The sequence below is a fragment of the Phocoena sinus genome, chromosome 1 (genome assembly GCF_008692025.1).
Source record: "Phocoena sinus isolate mPhoSin1 chromosome 1, mPhoSin1.pri, whole genome shotgun sequence".
In the NCBI taxonomy this organism is placed as follows: domain Eukaryota; kingdom Metazoa; phylum Chordata; class Mammalia; order Artiodactyla; family Phocoenidae; genus Phocoena; species Phocoena sinus.
The window spans coordinates 165,305,032-165,324,121 of NC_045763.1; the positions used below are offsets into that span (position 1 = coordinate 165,305,032).

Sequence of the window (19,090 nt, forward strand, 5' to 3'; positions counted from 1 at the left end):
CAAAATCAAGGTGTCTGCCCTGCTGGGAAAGGCCTTCCAGCTCCACCTAATTCAGCAACATTCTACCTAGTAGCGATTACATTCTACCTTCTCTTTAACATTTCCTTCCTATTTACTCCCAAGGTGGGGAGTGATGGATTAATCTTGCCTTCTTTTATACTCTGTGACCCGTTGCTTATACTTCCATTATGGTGATTACAAGTTTGATGTTGTATATAATGTATGTATGTGTCCTATAGGACACCTTAAGCTCCTGGAGTTAGGAGAGTTAATTCCATCCATTACGGAGCCTAGTATGTAGCCGGAGCTGTTCAAGAAACATAGGCAGAAATAATATTTCTGACTTTCTATGAACAGCCCATTTTCCCTTGTCTACAAGAGATACCTACTGCCCATCTCAGTACAGGGAGATTATGCAGCACCCCATGGGTCCTGAGAAACTGGCAGAAAAGTTCAAATGTATTCAGCCAGCTTTACCCTTTCATTGCACAGCCCTGCATAGCAACTGTTAAAATTTTATCAAGGATTAGAGGGAAAAGATGAATACACTTCACAAGTCCATTACTACCGTTCAATCATCATACCAAAGGGCGGAGGAAGTGGCCGAGGCCCAAAAGGCCCGCAGAGTTGAGGAGGTGGTCCGTATCGAATGGGCGGCAGTAGAGGGCCTCCCACGGGGGAGCTCATGAGGGGTGGCCCTGGAAAAGGAGGGGGCCCTTTTGCAGCCGTATTAACCTGCAAAGGAGAAGTAATGAAAGTTCTGAAATGCTTGGATATGACAGATAAAAGCACCAACACCAGTAAAAGCTAAAACCCAATGAAGCAGATGTCAGGCACTTGTCCAAAGAGCGAGCTATGGCAACAAAACTCTACCCCTCCTATCTGTCCCACTGACAGCTCAGGCGGGTTCAAAGAATGTCAGAGGAGTGAACACTTCCACCATAATCATATTATTGCTCGTATGGGCAAACAGAAGAGGATGCAAGAGGACTGTCAAAGGATCTTAACAGAGGCGATTCCCAACTAAGAACTAACAATCATACCATACACACAGTAAACTGCTTCTAGGGCAGCCCCTCCCTCCCGTCACCACAATAGCTCATTTCTCCATATTAAGAGTGGAAAGAACAAAAGGGAATGAAAAATCCATTTTCTACATGTAAGAAGAGCTAATATTCAGAGTACCTTCAATTTCCTTTCATGTGTTGTAAGATCTCACCTTGCTTTAAACATGAGGGAACAGAGGCACAGAGAGCATTAGATACCTTGCTGAAGGCCATACAGCACGTAAGAGGCTGGGCTGGAATCCACCATCAGCCTGACTCCAAGCCAGTGCTCTTCCTCCTCTGCCCCCGCTATCAGAGGAGGCTCTACTGTCTTTGAAGTCAGTCTGCTACTTCAAAGGGGTCTTGGGTCTTAGCCAGGCTGCCCTGGGACACAAAGAGCTCTCAAGCGATGTGTATTCCTGGAGTCCTGTACTGGAACTCGCAAGTATTTCCCAACAGAGATAACGTTATATATACAAGTTCAGCAGGCACAGCTCCAGCATCCACCCCCATTCACCAGTAACGCTGTCCTTCACATTACGAGGTGCTGACCAATCCTTCCCTACGGAAGCTGGGTTGGAAATTCTCAATAATGAAAATATGTATCTTGATGTCAACACAGTAAAGCACTGTGAGGTACAATCAGAGGACTTACCAGCTGTCGCAGCTACACAAGTTACAAGAGAATACACTTATGTGAACATAATTTAAGGCTACTGCTGGGAACTGGCACAACAGGTAATTAAAGATTTCCACTACTCAGTACTTCACTTACAGCAAACATCCTCTGTTACTGATCTGTAATTTCAGATTATTCAAAACAGGGCTTGCCTGGTATACCACTAGAGATATTCTTTTTTTTTTTTTGCAGTACGCGGGCCTCTCACTCTTGTGGCCTCTCCCGTTGCGGAGCACAGGCTCCAGACGCGCAGGCTCAGCGGCCATGGCTCACGGGCCCAGCCGCTCCGCGGCATGTGGGATCTTCCCGGACCAGGGCACGAACCCGTGTCCCCTGCATCGGCAGGCGGACTCTCAACCACTGTGCCACCAGGGAAGCCCAAGATATTCTTAAATAGCACACTTCCAAACAAATACATAATAATGATGAATTTACACAGTGTATGATGAACTGATTTGCCTTAGAGCACTCAACACCGAAGCACACAATACAGAACTGAAGTGATGACTTTTCACATTTTAAGGTTAACTACAACAGATGCTCTAAAGAGATTAATCACCTAACCAGAACAGGAAAAAGGAGTGAAAACCAACCAAGCAACCAGACTTCAGCAACCCAGCAACACTTCCAAGTCAACAGTAAGGTCAGTATTGCCATGCAATTTAAAGCAAAGCAGGTTAGTGTCATGCTCCTCAGCTCCTTTCCAGAAATACACCAAGTAAAAAGCCCAGTTCAACCTACAAGTACTTAGTGCTGCTGGATGCTCAGCCAAAGACATAATGCTGGGAACTGAAGGGCCTTCAGGCTCTTGGGGAACAGTTTGCTTTTTCAAAAAGTAAATGAGATGGTATAGACATAACAGAACACACAAAGGGGAGATGGATGAGGCAAAGAGAGGGCGTTGTAGAAAAAGTTAGATGTTTTCCTGAAATACCTAATTACAATTCAAAATGACCGCAGAATTTACCTTGCCCTCATCCATCACCTTAGAGGGGGAAGAGCTTCTTGAGCTACTGTTCATCATGGGAGCTGCACCAGATTCTGGATCTGTGGGAGGCCAGAGAACTGATTTAGACTTATTCTGACTTGTACACTCTCTGAAGAAGAATACAAAGTCCTCTACCCACCTCCTCCACAATTTGAGACTCTTTGAACACACTTAGGTCCCTTACCAGAGGCAGAGGGTTTCCCAGATGCCTCAGATGACCATCGAGGACGAGGTAGAGGCCCATCCACTGACCCTTGAGAGAGAAATAACAGCCCTTGCATGAATTTTTCAGAATAAACCAATTGTGGACAGGTCAGGTTTCAGTTCTACCCAGAAAGCAAAATTCAAAGCGGGTCTCCCAATACATATGAGGAGAAATCACTAACTATTTATGCACAAACTTAAAGAATTAAAATAAGAACTATCTTGGATTCAAAGACCTGCACATTAATAGCACTGGTCAGGTACTTCAAGCTACAGGCAATTGTATAGGCTGTTTTTTCAGTCTATATGTAATCTGACTTCCATATCTTACCAAGTATTATAGACATATTTATGATTAGAAACAGACTCATAGCATTTCACATTAATGAGAAACAGATGTACACTGCATAAATTATATAGTTTTAAGGCTACTTTTATATTATTCAAGAGAGGAACTCAACAGAAGTTTAAAGATAAAGGCCTATACTTCACAGCAAAAATCTGAAAAGAAACAATAAGAATAAATGATATTTATATATTTGTTTTACATATACACTTATACATGACAAATAGTATTGTTATAATAATAAATCAGTGCTTTTTGTTCTAAAGCACATCTAAAATAGACTATCCACCAAGACAAAATTAAGAAATTTCCTTCTTCATATATTGGACAGACCCAAATTCTCAACTGCTGCTTGCATCAGAATTCTCAAAGAAGGAAAAAGCTCTTGAAACAGTTCACTGCAAGGTAACACGTCAATGCTCACCAAATTCACTTCGCGGCATCTCTCTTCGGTTAAGCGTAGCAGACAGAGGTCTTGCAGGTGGGTCTGCTGTCAGTGGCGGGGAGCATTCTCCACCACTCACAGGAGATGGGCCGAAAGAGCCATTCTGGCTCAGAGGACCTGAAGACAACGGGCAATAATTACCACTTTAAGTGAACCTTTTTTTTCTAAGTTCTTGGGATTATTTCTAGGGCATCATGAATATCACACACATATTCAGGAATAAAAAGTAATTTAAACACGTTTTCCACCAAAAAATAGACTGCAGCCCTTTAAAAGTGCTCCCTACCTCTCCGTGGAAGGTTCTGTGTGTTGGGTCTTCCTGGCATTGGTTTTATGATCAAAGGTTCTTCTTGCAGCCTTGCCATCTTTTGGGTTAGTTCCAGTAATCTTGAATATAGAGAAAGAATGGATTTAAATATGAAACAGAAAATTAATTCCTTATTGGATACCACACAGCACAGCCTTTAGAAACTCTAAAAACACACTGAAAATATGTTTTAAAATCACATACTTGTGTCTCAAGTTGGCAGCTTCTCTTTTCTCTTCAGCTATAGCTCTTTCTGCAGCACGAGCTTTGAGCTATTGGAGAAAAAAAATATCCAAAATAAGCTGTGGTAGACAACACACAAAATAAAGAAAAGAAAAAAAAAATCTTACCCAGTTATCGTGAGCTTTTTTCTCATGAGTAGCGATCTGAAAAAGATAACACATCAAAAAATATGTTCAGAGATTCATTATAATAATATGTATTAGAAAGCAAAGAAGTCTGCTGCTGTAGGGAAGTATAATTATTACCTGGTTTTTAAATGAGCGCTCTGTTTTCTGTAATTCTTCCTCCATTTCTTCAATTCTCCGCCTAAGAATTAAACTTGCTTTTATCATTTAGAGCACAACTGAATAATATTTTAAACAATCTCGCCATGTTCCCTTTACTCTAACAGCTACAGCTGTACCCTTTCAGACTTCATCCATATGTATAAAAACACATTCTACATGGCTGTAATAAGAGTACACTGTGATCAAAACTAATACTGCATAATTTCCTTCCTTATTATTTAATAGCTGGAGATTTTGAACTGATACCTTATAATTTCCTTAACTGTTCTCTTCAATATGTTCTCAAACAATCCCACTATAAATATTTTTCTCCATAAAGCTTTTTCTTCCTTTAATTATATCCACAGAAAATTTCCCAGAGCTATGATTACTGGGTCTATCAAATGGCATGATCATTTTTTTTTAATTAATTAATTAATTAATTATATTTTTGGCTGCACTGGGTCTTTGCTGCATGCGGGCTTTCTCTAGTTGCAGCGAGTGGGGGCTAGTCTTTGTTGCGGTACAAGGGCTTCTCATTGCGGTGGCTTCTCTTGTTGCGGAGCACGGGCTCTAGGCGTGTGGGCTTCAGTAGTTGTGGCACGTGGGCTCAGTAGTTGTGGCCCGCGGGTTCTAGAGCGCAGGCTCAGTAGTTGTGGCACACGGGCTTAGCTGCTCCGTGGCATGTGGGATCTTCCCGGACCAGGACCCGAACCTATGTCCCCTGCCTTGGCAGGCGGATTCTTAACCACTGCGCCACCAGGGAAGCCCCGGCATAATCATTTTAATGTTTTTTTAAATACATCATACAGCAAACTGCCTTCCAAAAAGAATTTCTCTGATATATAAAACCACTCAGAACTGTTGGCATGAACCAATTTCCCTTACAGTCTTGTCAGTATTGGGTGTAAGGAAATTTCTGTGAATTTAACACTTTTTCCTTTGTTAACTTAAAATTTATTTTTTCTCATGTTAATTAAATCTTTTGACCACTTATTTCTGCTTCTATGCCATTTTGTTCTACACAGTGTAAAACAGTTTTTTTTTTAAAAGCCAACAGTAGTTTCATCAGCCACTGACACCCTCCTCAGAAGCTGAACTCACTTGTAAGTTTTCACCTCCTCTGCCGCCAAAAGCGCCTTTTCATCTGCAGCTGACAGCCGCTGCTCTTTTTCTTGCCGCTCATACTCTTCTTGACTCAATTTCCTAAGATAAAATCAGTTGTCAAATGAAAGTGTTTCTCTTGCTCTCCCAGCCGTCTGTCTGAATGCCTTGTTACTTCCCAGCCTCTCTAAAACACACATACAAACAAGTCATAGGAAGGAATTCAAACCTGCCACTTATGGATAAAAATCAAACTCTGGCCTGTTGGCAAATCACCTGCATTTTAAAACTTTTCCTCATAATTCTCTACTCACTAGTAAATGAAACAAACAAATGGAAAAAACACTCTGTGCCCCAAGTTTCCTGTGTCTGAGACAATGAAAGCTCATTTTACTTCAATGTGGTAAGCCAGGGCTGATCAACCTAACACAATTAAACTTATTAGGATAGAGCAGGGGATAATTATTGCTCTTATTTCTACCACGGAAAGACCTGTAATTACTTCTCTTACTTCAATCTTGGAAGGATTATTTTTCAATCCAAGACTGGTACCATGATAATTAGCCCCCCAAAAGCCTTTTAGAACGTCTTCTAATTGTGGAATTAACCACAGATTAATTCCACACTTCAGATGTGGGACTCCTACTGCCTATTTCAATAGAATTATGATTAAAGGAAAGAGAAAAATCTTAGAATTGGCCATGTCTACTGGATAGAAAAAGAATCTAAGCTGTCCCATAATCAGAGTATCATCTACTGGAAACTGGTTTTAACCTACTAACCTTGGAGCTCAAGATATCTATCTACTATAACAGAGATTGCAATGGTAGCAACATGGCTTTAAAATGCTATTTTCTTGTTACCCTTGTACTTCTTTGACCATAGTTCTGATTCAAAAGAAACCTGAGACAATTTCTATGAAACAGAAGCATAATCAGAAGAGCTATAGTAAAAACAGTTAGTAATCAAAGAGAAAAAGGGTTGTATATTCTTTTGTAATTGTCCATTCAATACTCAGCATATGTCTTATGAATAGCTATAACATACTTTACCTAGTAAGATGCTAAAGATAAAAATATGGGCAAAGTACTATCCCTACACTGAGTTCGCAGTTTAATGTATGAACGATGTACCTAACAACAGAACAATCCCTAACTCAGGAAGAGATGTAAGAAAACTGGGTCTTGAAAAAAGATCAGAGAGAATTTTGCTTCCAGGAATGAATGAGTTAGTCTGAGAACACTGAAAATAAATAGAACATTCGACAAAAATATAAAGAACATGCTTTAAGGCATCAGAGAGCTAATATATTAGCTAGTAAGCTAATATATGAGGCCAAGGTCTAGTTAAAAAAAAAAAAAAAAAAGGAATCTCAGAATTACAAATAAGCCTGGCATCTGAAGCCACTTTTCCCCTAGGTTCACCCATGCACTTAAGACAATGTAGAGATATAAGGAGGCTACTGAATCGAGTTTTCAAAATATTCCTGGATCATAGAAAATGAAGTGGAGCTCAGGACTACCACTGAGAGGGACCCTAGTAAAAGCCCTGGGCTTTAGGTTGAGGCTAGAAAGAGCTGTGCACTTGGAGTACCAAATGAGCAATGCAGTGTCCTTTGTAGGAACTAAGACCTTTTTTTTTTTTTTTTGGCTGCGTTGGGTCTTTGTTGCTGCATGCAGGCTTTCTCTACTTGTGGCGAGCGGGGGCTGCTCTTTGTTGAGGTGTGCAGGCTTCTCATTGCAGTGGCTTCTCTTGTTGTGAAGCACAGACTCTAGGCATGCTGGCTTCAGTAGCTGTGGCATGCGGGCTCAGTAGTTGTGGCTCGCAGGCTCAGTAGTTGTGGTGCACGGGCTTAGTTGCTCTGCGGCATGTGGGATCTTCCCGGACCAGGGCTCGAACCCGTGTCCCCTGCATTGACAGGCGGATTCTTAACCACTGTGCCACCAGGAAGTCCAGAACTAAGCCATTTTTGAATGACCTCTATTGCTGACTGGATTAAAATAATGACCACCTGCTAGAAATAAACTCGAATCTTTTCTCTAGGAAAACAACACCATTCTAGGCCTCCAATTCCCTCTACAATGTTTGCCACTCAATCAAAACTGTCTAGGCACCCCACAAGACACTGTGATTAAAATCTAAAAGACAAGAGGAATGACCCATCGAGGATCCACATAATGGAATTATCACACAGACTTTAAAATAACTGTGCCTTATACATTCATGGAAGCGAAAGTCAAGATTACAAATTTCAGCAAAGGATTAGAAACTATAAAACTGAAACACAGTAACTGGAATTAAGAACTCAATGAATGATTTTAGTAGCAGATTTGATAACTGAAGTGAGATGTTAGCACACTGGAAGACAGGTCAGAAAAAAAATCCAGAATGAAGCAAATATAGGTAAGAATGTAGCAGACATAGGGGAAATTATTTTTAAAAAGGTTTAAATGGAATCTCAGAAGAAGAGAGAATGAGGCAGAATCAACATATGGAGAAAGACCCCAAAATTCAGGATGTGCTGATGACCTCAAACAGCATAAATGCAAAATAGTTAGGGAAGGAGAAGAGAAACCCAAACCCAAACATCCAAACCTAGGCACCGCCCAATAAAACTGCTGAAAAACCGAAAGAGAACTTTTAAAGGCAGCAACAGCAGGGGTGAGACATCTGAACAGGGAAAGTAAGAGTGACACTGGATTCCTTCAAGAAACTTCACAACCAGAAACTAACTGGTTATCTTTAAAGTGCTGGAATTAAATAACTGCAAAAATCCCAGAGCCAGCAGAATATCCTTAAAAAGTGAAGTCAAAATAAAGACGTTTTCACACAAAGATAAGCCGATGAAATCCGTCACTAAAGGACATTCTTCAAGTAGAATGAAAGTGACCCCAAATGGAAGACCAAAGGTGTAGGAGAGGATAAAGAACTACAGGAACTACAAGCAGACCTCAGAGATATTGAAGGTTCAGTTCCAGACCACCACAATAAAGCGGAGAAAGAGAGTGAGTTTCGGAATTTTCTGGTTTCCCAGTGCATGTGAAAGTTATGTTTACACTATACTGTAGTCTATTATAAAGTGTGCAAAAGCATTGTGTCTGAAGAACAACATACAAGCCTTAACTATCAAATACTTTACTGCTGAAATATGCTAACCATCGTCCGAGCCTTCATAATCTTTAAAGTAACATTAAAGATCACTGATCACAGATCACCATAACAAATATAATAATGAAAAAGTTTGAAATACTGCGAGAATTACCAAAATGTGACAGAGACACAAAGTGAGCAAATGCTGTTGGAAAAATGGTGCCGAAAGACTTGCTTGACACGGGGTGGCCACGAACCTTCAATGTGTAAGAAATGCGGTATCTGCAAAGCGCAATAAAGCAAAGTGCAATAAAACCAGGTACGCCTGTGTAAGTATGTGTGTAAATCAAGTGAATACTGGCCGGGAAGCACTGTAATAGACAATGAAAACACCTTGTGGAGTTTAAGTATACAAAGAATTAAAGAGGCAGGAGCATCTTAACTCAGGAGGGAGTTAAAGCCCAGAAAGAGGCAAATCTATTGACTAAGTCCAGGATACATGCTGCGGTCTTTAGGGTAAGTATATGAAGACAAGTAAAGCAACCAATAACTACCAAGCTTACACAGGGGAAAAATAGAATTATTAAAAATATTCAAATAATCCAAAAGACAGAAAGAAGAGAAAAAGGAACACAGAACAGGCCATCAAATAGAAAGCAAATACCAATATGTAGATTTAAACCTAAATATACATTTAGGAATTACATTATAAGGAAAAAATGAGTACTCACCTATTTATTTATTTATGCCACAACTCACTCTAGAAAAGATTTTAAGGAACATAAACATTTGAGTAGGCAGGAGATTGCCAGGTGGAAATAATGTAAAAGGACATTTTTACTACAGAAAAAGCAGCATGTATAACTACACAGAAGCTCAGAGTGGCATGAAGGAACTGTGGTCAGGTCAGGCTGCATCAGAAGGACTGCAGGAGATGCACCTGGAGAGGCAGCTCAGGACAGCTGAGGGGCCCTGTGTGTTTGCCAAACAGTCGGAAATTGACCCTGAAGGGAATGGAGGGGCCTCCTCGACAGATTTTAAACCACATGATGATACACAAGGACTTGTATTTTAGAAAGTTCCTTCTAGCAGCTGTAGACTTGGAAGAAGAGGTTTAAGAAAGAGAAACTGGAGATAGGTGATTAGTTAAGGGCTGGCAGAAAAGATGACTTGGGCCTGAGCACACACAGTGGCTTTGGGGATGAAGTGCAAGCAATTTGTGCCCGGACATGGTGACTGAATGGACGCTGGAGGAATTGAATAAAATATTGCCACACTGATTATATCATAAAGAAAGACAATTGCCATTGAGGTGATTCAGATGACTACTGGTGGCAGAGAAGTGCCCTTTTTCCCCCCAATATTTATTTATTTATTTATTTGGCTGCGTGGGGTCTTAGTTGTAGCTCGCGGGCTCCTTAGTTGTGGCTCGCAGGCTCCTCAGTTGTGGCATGCGAACTCTTAGTTGTGGCATGCATGTGGGATCTAGTTCCCTGACCAGGGGTCGAACCCAGGCCCCGTGCACTGGGAGTGCAGAGTCTTATCCACTGAGCCACCAGGGAAGTCGCCAGAGAAGTGCTTTTTAAAAAATAATAATAAATAATGAAATGGGAAATATTTATCTGAAGGAAGTCAGGTATTTAGAGCTAGCCTGAATAAAACTTGGAAAATCTAAACTAATTTCTTGGTGAGCAAAGAATCAGAGAAAAAGTTAGTGGTATGGTTCCAATGTTTAATGGCATCTGGCAATAGCAACCTAAGCATATGAAAAAGATTAAATTTGCTTAGCAAAATAAGCCTGCTCATAGACTGCTATAAATGCCAAAGAGTGAAGTATAGGAGCAAACACAAATCGCAACCACCACCAATAAACTCTTTTAGAGGATTCAGGTATTTTTGGTGGAGAAAACTTGAACTATGAAAGTATATCTTTCAAAAGATATCTAACTCCAAATTTGAGATGTATATTTCAAAAGATTAATACCTAAACGTACACATGAAACAGGTATTTCTTTTTTTTTTTTTTATGGTTTCCATATGGTTGTCATTTAGAACACATGCAGTTAAAAAGTTAGGGGCATGTGCTATAGAGTCAGAAAAACCTAGTACAAGGCCCTGCTTCACTACGATGTGATACTGGGTAAGTTACTTAGTCTCTCTGAGCCTCAGCCTCCTATACTTAATATACAAATAATAATTGTACCTATCTCATAAGTTGCTCTGAGGATGAAACAAGCATTTCTATATCCCAAACTCCCAACAACCTTGCCACAATTACATATTATATATGTACAGTCTGAATATTGACTATATTAAGTCCAAAACTTACAATACTGTCAGTAACTAAGTACTCCTTTTGAAGTATTTATTCTATTTAAAATCATGTCATACCAATCACTCAGGATTTTTAAAGGCTATATTAAAAACTAGTAGAACAAATGCAAGACAAATCAGAATGATATAACTAACAACAGCAAAAGAAAAGTGGAGTTAAGTGGTGGAGCCTCAGAAAGGGTATGAATCGTCAAAAGAAGCACTTCCAGAACAGCAACTCTTAGTACCTGTTAGTTAGTAGCATAACTACTATGCATAACTACTATGGGGTATCATAACTACTACTACTACTACTACTACTACTACTATTATGTTACTATAGTAGCACAACTACTATGCTTCAAGTAAATTACAGGCAACAATTGCTGACAATTAGTTAAAATGGAAAAAAAATTGCAAGTTATGGGAAACAAGGCAGAAAGGAAGAAAGACAAATCTATACTAATTATAGGCAGAAAAAACTATAAACAGTCTTTAAAAAAGACAAGATTATCTATAGTAGTACAGACATTGAGCTAGATGACAACATTGTTAACAATGAACCACGAAAACCTTACTTTTGCAGAGCCATCTCCTTCTGCTGATAGAGCTCATTCAGAATCTCCACTTTCTGCCTCAGTGTTTTGCATTCATCTTCCAGTACAGCTTTGGCAGACTGCAGGGAATTGCGATCCTCCTCTAATTTCTTTATTTGGTCTGTAAGGGATAAAACATTTGAGCTTTGTGTGCACAAAAACTGGAGAACTTACTGAGGAGGCCAGCGTTAAGGGGGGTGAGAACATGGAAACAGGAAGCCACTCTTTATTTTCCCAGTGGCAATTTCTTTTCAAGAAGCAACCTACCTTCCAGGTTACATTTAGTGGACATGGAGGCTCTAAGTTTAAATTGTAAAAGTTTTAGATCCTCTTCAACTACTGATATTGCAGTCTGTGTCTAAAATTTGCAGAAGAGAGAAACAGTCTTAAAAGTGAGGCATAGTAAGAATTCACAGGCACTTAGAGTACTCTATAAAAAGGATTATACCCGAGAAATGTCCATCATCTGCTTAATCTGCTTTTTCACCTTCTCACTCCGGTCACCTAAGAAACAAAAGGATTTCAGTGCTCTTTCCTTCCTTGCTGTTTAACTATATTTTCTTAATTTCCCCCAAACAATTATCATGTTCAAACATTCAATGAAAAAACAAACTAACGAAAAGAACTGATTCAGCTATTTGACTTTTAAGAGATGTGCAAACTTAGGTTGAAAAAAAGAATTCCCAGTTTGTACAATAAAAATATTATCCATGCTGTATTTGAGCAAGAAGGGATATGTGAAGTAAAGTTCCTTCTTCTCTCTCAGATCTACCTGCCCCCAGTCAAATATCTTATTTAGAAAGACTCATTCCTCTGCTCTCCCCTTGAATCTGCTACCAGGTGTAGGTTAAAACACCCACAATGTGAACAATCTCCAACTTGAGATAGAGTGTCTACAAACATTTCTCTCGTCAGTAAACACTCTTTCCCTTTAGCCTCCACTCTAACTGCTTAGTTAAGTTTACGGCTCCAACCGCTCGGTACTTTTGACATTGGTTGTGGCCCTAAAACCACAGAACTACAGAAATGATAAGCATGAAGTTCAGAAAGAAGTTTCTCCTACTGAGGAGCGTTCAGTACACAGCGCTGGGAGACAGGACTGGTGCTGCTCTGGCTCCAGTGCACACCTACTGCTGTACCACAAGCCAGCAACCCACCTCTGCCCAACGCATACAGACCTGTATCGTCGTCCCTTGGTATCCACAAGAGATTGGCTCCAGGACCCCCTCCCCCGCCCCCCACAGGAAACCAAAATCTGTGGATGCTCGAGTCCCTTATATAAAATGACACAGCATTTGCACATAACCTACACACATCTTCCCACATACTTCATCTCTAAGTTACTTATAATACCTTAAACAATGTAAATGTTACGTAAACAGCTGCTGGCATGCAGCAAAATAAAGTTTTGCTTTTTTGAACTATCTGGAATATTTTTTCTCCAAATATTTTCAACCTGCAGTTGGGTCAATCCACGGATGTGAACCCACAGATTCAGAGGGCCAACTGTACAAATTCAGTGACAGGCGTCTACAGCTTTAACCCTAAAGAGGACATTCAGACCGCTGAAAAAAGCATCAGTGTCCTTAGAGACTAGAAGGCAAAAAGAGGTCCAACCTCCCTGAAACCAATCTTACCTCCCACTTCTCCATTTGCTAATTCATCTGATTCATTTCCTCCTTTATTTTGACCCTCAGATTCAGATTCACAATCTAACTGATTCAACTGTGTAATGCAATTAGTCAAAGCCTAGAAAAGAAGCAAAATGATATTTATGAGAAAGAGCCTCTCAATTTCAATTACCCAGATTCATGAGAATTCATGAGAATTCAGCACGTATTCAGGAGAATGAACTCACATTAATATTATCATCTTTGTGAGTGAGAACTACTTCCAAATCTTTCTGAGACTTCTCAAATGATCTGATTTGTTCACTGAGCTCAGCATGTGATTTACTCCAGTCTTTGATTTCTTGCTGCAACTGCAAAGTTAAAACACATCAATTTCTAAACGTTATGGCTTTTGCACTGGAGACAGCAAGACCACAAAAAATGAGCCATGCTTCTCCTTGGCTCGTCATTAGGGACTATACCATGGCCTTGGTTAAGGGATGGAGAGTGACTCCATCCCTCAGAACTGCAATGAGAACCTAAGAGCTGTCAAGGACACTGATCTAGTGTATTGCATCCTTCAGAAAATTGCAGCCAGTTCAAATAATTCACTTCCAGTAGGAATAGAAGGGTACGTCTCCCTGCCTACCAAGCCCAGACTCCAGATCATGTAACCGTCCCTTGGTCAGAGAAACAGTAACTGCTCAAAGGAGGGTAATAAATACCTAATTCTTTGGGTCTAAGAAGCGAGTCCATCGCCCTCTTGAGGCTATTCAAGTTAATATTTGGCTGGTGCTGGATGAGACAAAGACTAAACATTCTGATAGCTGCAAGGAATTGTACAAAAGAACAGAAAACCTAGAACAGATGGAGAATGTACACATGCACTCAATTTGGGGAGCACAGTTTAAACTCTGCATATCTAAAAATTGAATCCTGCATACATACTTCATTTCCTTAAAAACCATATCCAAGAAAAGATATTCAAGCGGTAATGATATCTGGTTTCCTAGTTACATAATCTATGATGTTAACTTTCCTTTACCTGCTCCTTCTTCTTCTTAAGTCTAGCATTTTCTTCTTGAACCCGATGGCATTCAGACCTCACTTTCTCTTCACTAAGTTTAGCTTCATTAAGGGCAATTTGAACCTAATGCAAAACACTTCTATTAATGCAAAAATTCCAAAGAAAAACACATAAAAAGTTACTTTCCCAATTAGACATACGGTTTTTGTCTTTTGCATTTTCTAGCACACATCAAATGTTTGCTCCTCAAAATACTAAGACATCATATTAATGTATCTTGCAGGAATTGTACAGAGCTTTACCTCTGAAAATTCTGAGGCATTCATTGAAATAACATCTTTTAACTTCTGTACAGATTTCTTGTTTTCTGATATCTGCCATGGGAATAAGAACACAAAAATGTATTAGAATTTCAGTAGAAACACTGGGATATATGATAAAAAGAAGAAACATTAACAAAACACATCGCAGAGCCATCCCCTAGATAGCAGGTAAAAGCAGATGATCCAGTCTTGGCCTAGGAGAAAAGTCAACAATGTAAAGACATGAGGAAAGAAAATACTGAAGACATAAATATTTCATACCATCCACAACTTTCCTAGTTATGAAATAATGTGGTACATGACGAGACAAAAAAGTCAAAGGAAAGAAAATGAAAAATAATTCAAGTAAACCAGTTCAAATCAATGATTTTTCCTAGTGGTAGAGAAAAAAATCCCAAGGTCACTTAAAAGTTCTCTTGCTAAACTAAAAATGGCTGGACTTGAGGGGGAAGAGCCAAATCTCAGATACAGAATTCCAAAACTTATCAAGGAACATGTCAAGGAGGTGGAGCATAACTCTTCACTCTTTAACTGTGGGTTGTGCACAGTAACTTCCTTCCAAAGAGTACAATATGCAGAGGATGGAAAAAGGGTTAACTTCATAGCAGAGAAACCTGGCAAATACTACCTCAGCCAGGTGATCAAGCTTAACTGGGTGTGCAATATATGGGAACCCTCTCTACTATCTTTCCAACTTTTATATAAATCAAAAACTGTTGTAGGGACTTCCCTGGTGGTGCAGTGGTTAAGAATCTGCCTGCCAATGCAGGGGACACAGGTTCGAGCCCTGGTCCAAGAAGATCCTGCATTCTGCGGGGCAACTAAGCCCGTGCACCACAACTACTGAAGCCTGAGCACCCAGAGCCCATGCTCCGCAACAAGAGAAGCCACAGCACTGAGAAGCCTGCGCAACACAACGAAGGGTAGCCCCCGCTCGCCGCAGCTAGAGAAAGCCCACGCCCAGAAATGGAGACCCAACTCAGCCAAAGATAAATTTTAAAAAAAACAAAAAACTGTTCTAGCATTTAAAGTTTATTTTTAGAAAAGAACCATGCAAAAACAAATCAAAACAAAGTACTAAGACCACTCAAAGGGGCAACTATTTCTTATTTGCTCTACATGTTTCAAAGGGCAGAGCCAAGCAATATGAAAATTACCCAGGGCTGAGGACAAAAATACTCCTGAGGCCTGTAAAATTAATAACTTGGGGTATTAGCATTTAAAATTCCACGAAAATGCATAGAAGTAGGTTCAACTTCCCCGACTCCCAACCAATATTATTCGAGTTAAAGCATGGGAAAATGCAGAGTTCATCTCATCCAACCTACAAAATAGTTGAAAAGCCAATTTACAGTAACACTTAACAGCAAAACTCTTACCAAGTCCTGATTCTTCGCATTCTGTTCTCTCTCAGATTCTAACATAGCACGCAAACTTTTAGCTCTGTCACCCAGAATTTCATTAGTTTCTTCAAGATTCTTGATTTTATCCTACAAAAAAAAGGTATTAATAATAATTACTCATTATTTTTCTTTTGTCTTTAGAATGCAATCTCAAAAAGAAAAGGGATTTTTACCTTAAATCTAATTGCTTCGTCAGAGAGAATCATGTTTTGTTTCTTGGTTTCTTGAACATGTTTCTTTGATTCCTTGATCTAAATAAAATAAAGCATTCAAAATTTAGAAACATAAATTATAGTGCTACCAAAACTTATCTCCAGGACTTCCCCGGTGGTTCAGTGGTTAAGACTCCACACTTCCACTGCAGGGGGCACAGGTTCGATCCCTGGTCCGGGAAGAACCCACATGTCGGGCCATACAGCCAAAAGAAAAAAAAAAAACACTTATCTCCAAATAGGAGATCCCTCAGAGAAGCAAGCAGTACTTTACACATATGATGGCTACTTCACGTTTGGATAGTTTGTAGGAGATTAAAAAAAAAATGTTTTAATATGATTTAAAAACACCGTAACAGGACTTCCCTGGTGGCGCAGTGGTTGAGAGTCTGCCTGCCGATGCAGGGGACACGGGTTTGTGCCCCAGTCCGGGAAGATCCCACATGCCATGGAGCGGCTGGGCCCGTGAGCCATGGCCGCTGAGCCTGCGCGTCCGGAACCTGTGCTCCACAATGGGAGAGGCCAGAGCAGTGAGAGGCCCACGTACCGAAGAAAAAAAAAAACAACAAAAAAACCCACCATAACAACTGAACTATAAGACAGGAGGAAATAATTCGAGCTGGAACCACAGGGGGAAAAAAACTAAAAGAATAATTAATACCTTCTGCTCATAACTTGATAATTTTTGTACAAGCTCTGCATTTTCTTTCATGATATTCTTCAACTTCTCAGAAATTTGCTGTTCAGTGACTGAAAAGGGGGAGAAATCCATAAAATCATCAAAAATTGAATTACCCAATGCATTAGCAGCAAAGACATGCTATCTGGCACTCTGAGGGAAATGAACTCAGGATTAACTATTATGCCTTTAAAAAGCAAACTGTGGTTAACAGCACTAAGGGTGTAAAAATATTAAAATTTAAGAAAAACATAATAAGAACACTTACTTCAATGAGATTCCAATTTAAATTTATTTCAAAGACAGGAAATACAGTAAAATGTTTTAGCTCAATGTCTTTCTCCTTCATGAGCACCTTTCTTCTCAGAAAATGTGATCATTTCAAATATATGCCATTTGTAAATAGAAATAGAAAATGCAAGCATACTGACATACCGCTATTCCTCAAATTATCTACTTAAATACATATTTACTGTACTGAATAAACCATTAGCACAGGAACACTGTTCACAGGTAATAAATTGCACTACTTCAACATTCAAAGTCAATCTGCCCAAGCCGAATCCTCTTCTCCCTGCTGCCACCTCAACTCCTATCTCATCTACTCGCATCACCATCTACTCTGTCATCTAAGCTAGCAACCTAGGATTAGTAAAATGTTCAGGAGTTAATAAGTCAATCAGAGATCAGAAGTCACCATATCTACTGTTAGCTTACACAAAACTCATATCAAATACCAGCACTGAGGGAATAGTACAAGTAACAAAATAAGCCTGAATATTTACCTTGATATACTCTATTCTTTACCTAAAAGAGAGAGAAATAAAATTAAACTTGATATCAAGACATCTTATTAATAGAAATATTACAGTTCTTAACACAATAGTCAAATCATAACAGAATGAAAATTTAATAATGGTTTGGTTCAGCATAAGGATCCACAGGATTAAAAAATAAGAAAAGGCTAAAAAAATTTCAAATTTAATTGGTAGTGATACTTCATTAATAGTTTATGATAGATAAAAGCACTAAGGTAAATACCTTATTTTTGCAACTAAAGATACGTTCACGGGGACTTCCCTAGAGGCGCAGTGTTTAAGAATCCGCCTGCCAATGCAGGGGACACAGGTTTGATCCCTGCTCCGGGAAGATCCCACATGCCATGGAGCAACTAAGCCCGTGCACCACAACTAATGAGCCTGCGCTCTAGAGACCGCGAGCCACAACTACTGAACACGCATGCCACAACTACTGAAGCCCACGTGCCTAGAGCCTGTGCTCTGCAACAAGAGACGCCACCACGAGAAGCTTGCGTGCTGCAATCAAGAGTAGCCCCCGCTCACCACAACTACAGAAAGCACGCGCACAGCAATAAAGACCCAACTCAGCCAAAAATAAATAAAAAAGATACATTCATGTATCTTTTCAATGAGCACCAATCTTATTAAAAGAGGACTTAAGTTCCATATTGGAAAGGGATTATTATATACATGGAAGTTGCTAAGAGAGCAGATCTTAAAGGGGGGAAAAGGGGAAAAAACATCTTGTAACTATGTATTGGTGACAGATGTTAATAACTAGACTTATTGGCAATCATTTTGCAATATATACAAATATCAAATTATTATTTGTACACCTGAAACTAATATAATGTTACTAGTCAATTATTTCTCAATTTAAAAAAAGTGAAGAGGAATAGTGGTTTCATATTAAGCATACTAATGCTTCACTCATCCAAATCATTTATTTGACAACCCCAAATAGCCAGAATGAGATCTAGAAACAATGATAATCGAAAAAGACTCTGAGGAAACAAAATTAAAGGCATGATTGTTGTCCTAAGATATGCCTCTTTCATGAATGAGAAAACATCTTAGAATTCCTAATCAAAGTTGGCTATTGGGTGAATTTAGAAATCTAACAGACTGCAGCCTCTGATTTTCCCAACCCCCTAAAAATAGCAGTCATAAATCTAAAAGGGAAAAGAAGACTGCTACAGGAAAATACACAAGCAATGAGAGAAATAACAGCTAACATCTTCTAAATCATCTCCTAAAGACAGCACCGAATTACAGGAGAATAAAATACAAGCAGTACTCAATTTTTAAAAAAAGTGTTACTAAATGTCTTTGTAACCCAGAACTTACTTCCCTTGTCAAACATCATAAATGGTGATGAGATGCTCAGATCAGTCCACAAATCATCCATG

The 19,090-nt window shown here is 39.5% G+C and overlaps 1 protein-coding gene across 2 annotated transcripts in view; it reads right to left on the bottom strand.

Moving 5' to 3' along the window:
* The window catches only part of MIA3 (MIA SH3 domain ER export factor 3), a 54,237-nt gene that overhangs the window by 1,664 nt on the left and 33,483 nt on the right, over positions 1–19,090 (bottom strand). For both annotated transcript variants that reach the window (XM_032632877.1, XM_032632886.1), the window contains 20 exons: positions 17,667–17,688; positions 16,864–16,952; positions 16,164–16,241; positions 15,967–16,077; positions 14,567–14,638; positions 14,283–14,387; positions 13,486–13,608; positions 13,265–13,376; positions 12,076–12,131; positions 11,895–11,985; positions 11,610–11,748; positions 5,629–5,730; positions 4,504–4,564; positions 4,366–4,401; positions 4,220–4,287; positions 3,995–4,095; positions 3,688–3,825; positions 2,898–2,966; positions 2,693–2,772; positions 585–735 (listed from right to left, as the gene is read on the bottom strand). In XM_032632877.1, the coding sequence (XP_032488768.1) occupies positions 585–735; positions 2,693–2,772; positions 2,898–2,966; positions 3,688–3,825; positions 3,995–4,095; positions 4,220–4,287; positions 4,366–4,401; positions 4,504–4,564; positions 5,629–5,730; positions 11,610–11,748; positions 11,895–11,985; positions 12,076–12,131; positions 13,265–13,376; positions 13,486–13,608; positions 14,283–14,387; positions 14,567–14,638; positions 15,967–16,077; positions 16,164–16,241; positions 16,864–16,952; positions 17,667–17,688 (1,804 nt within the window). The remainder of the gene's footprint in view (positions 1–584; positions 736–2,692; positions 2,773–2,897; positions 2,967–3,687; positions 3,826–3,994; positions 4,096–4,219; positions 4,288–4,365; positions 4,402–4,503; positions 4,565–5,628; positions 5,731–11,609; positions 11,749–11,894; positions 11,986–12,075; positions 12,132–13,264; positions 13,377–13,485; positions 13,609–14,282; positions 14,388–14,566; positions 14,639–15,966; positions 16,078–16,163; positions 16,242–16,863; positions 16,953–17,666; positions 17,689–19,090) is intronic.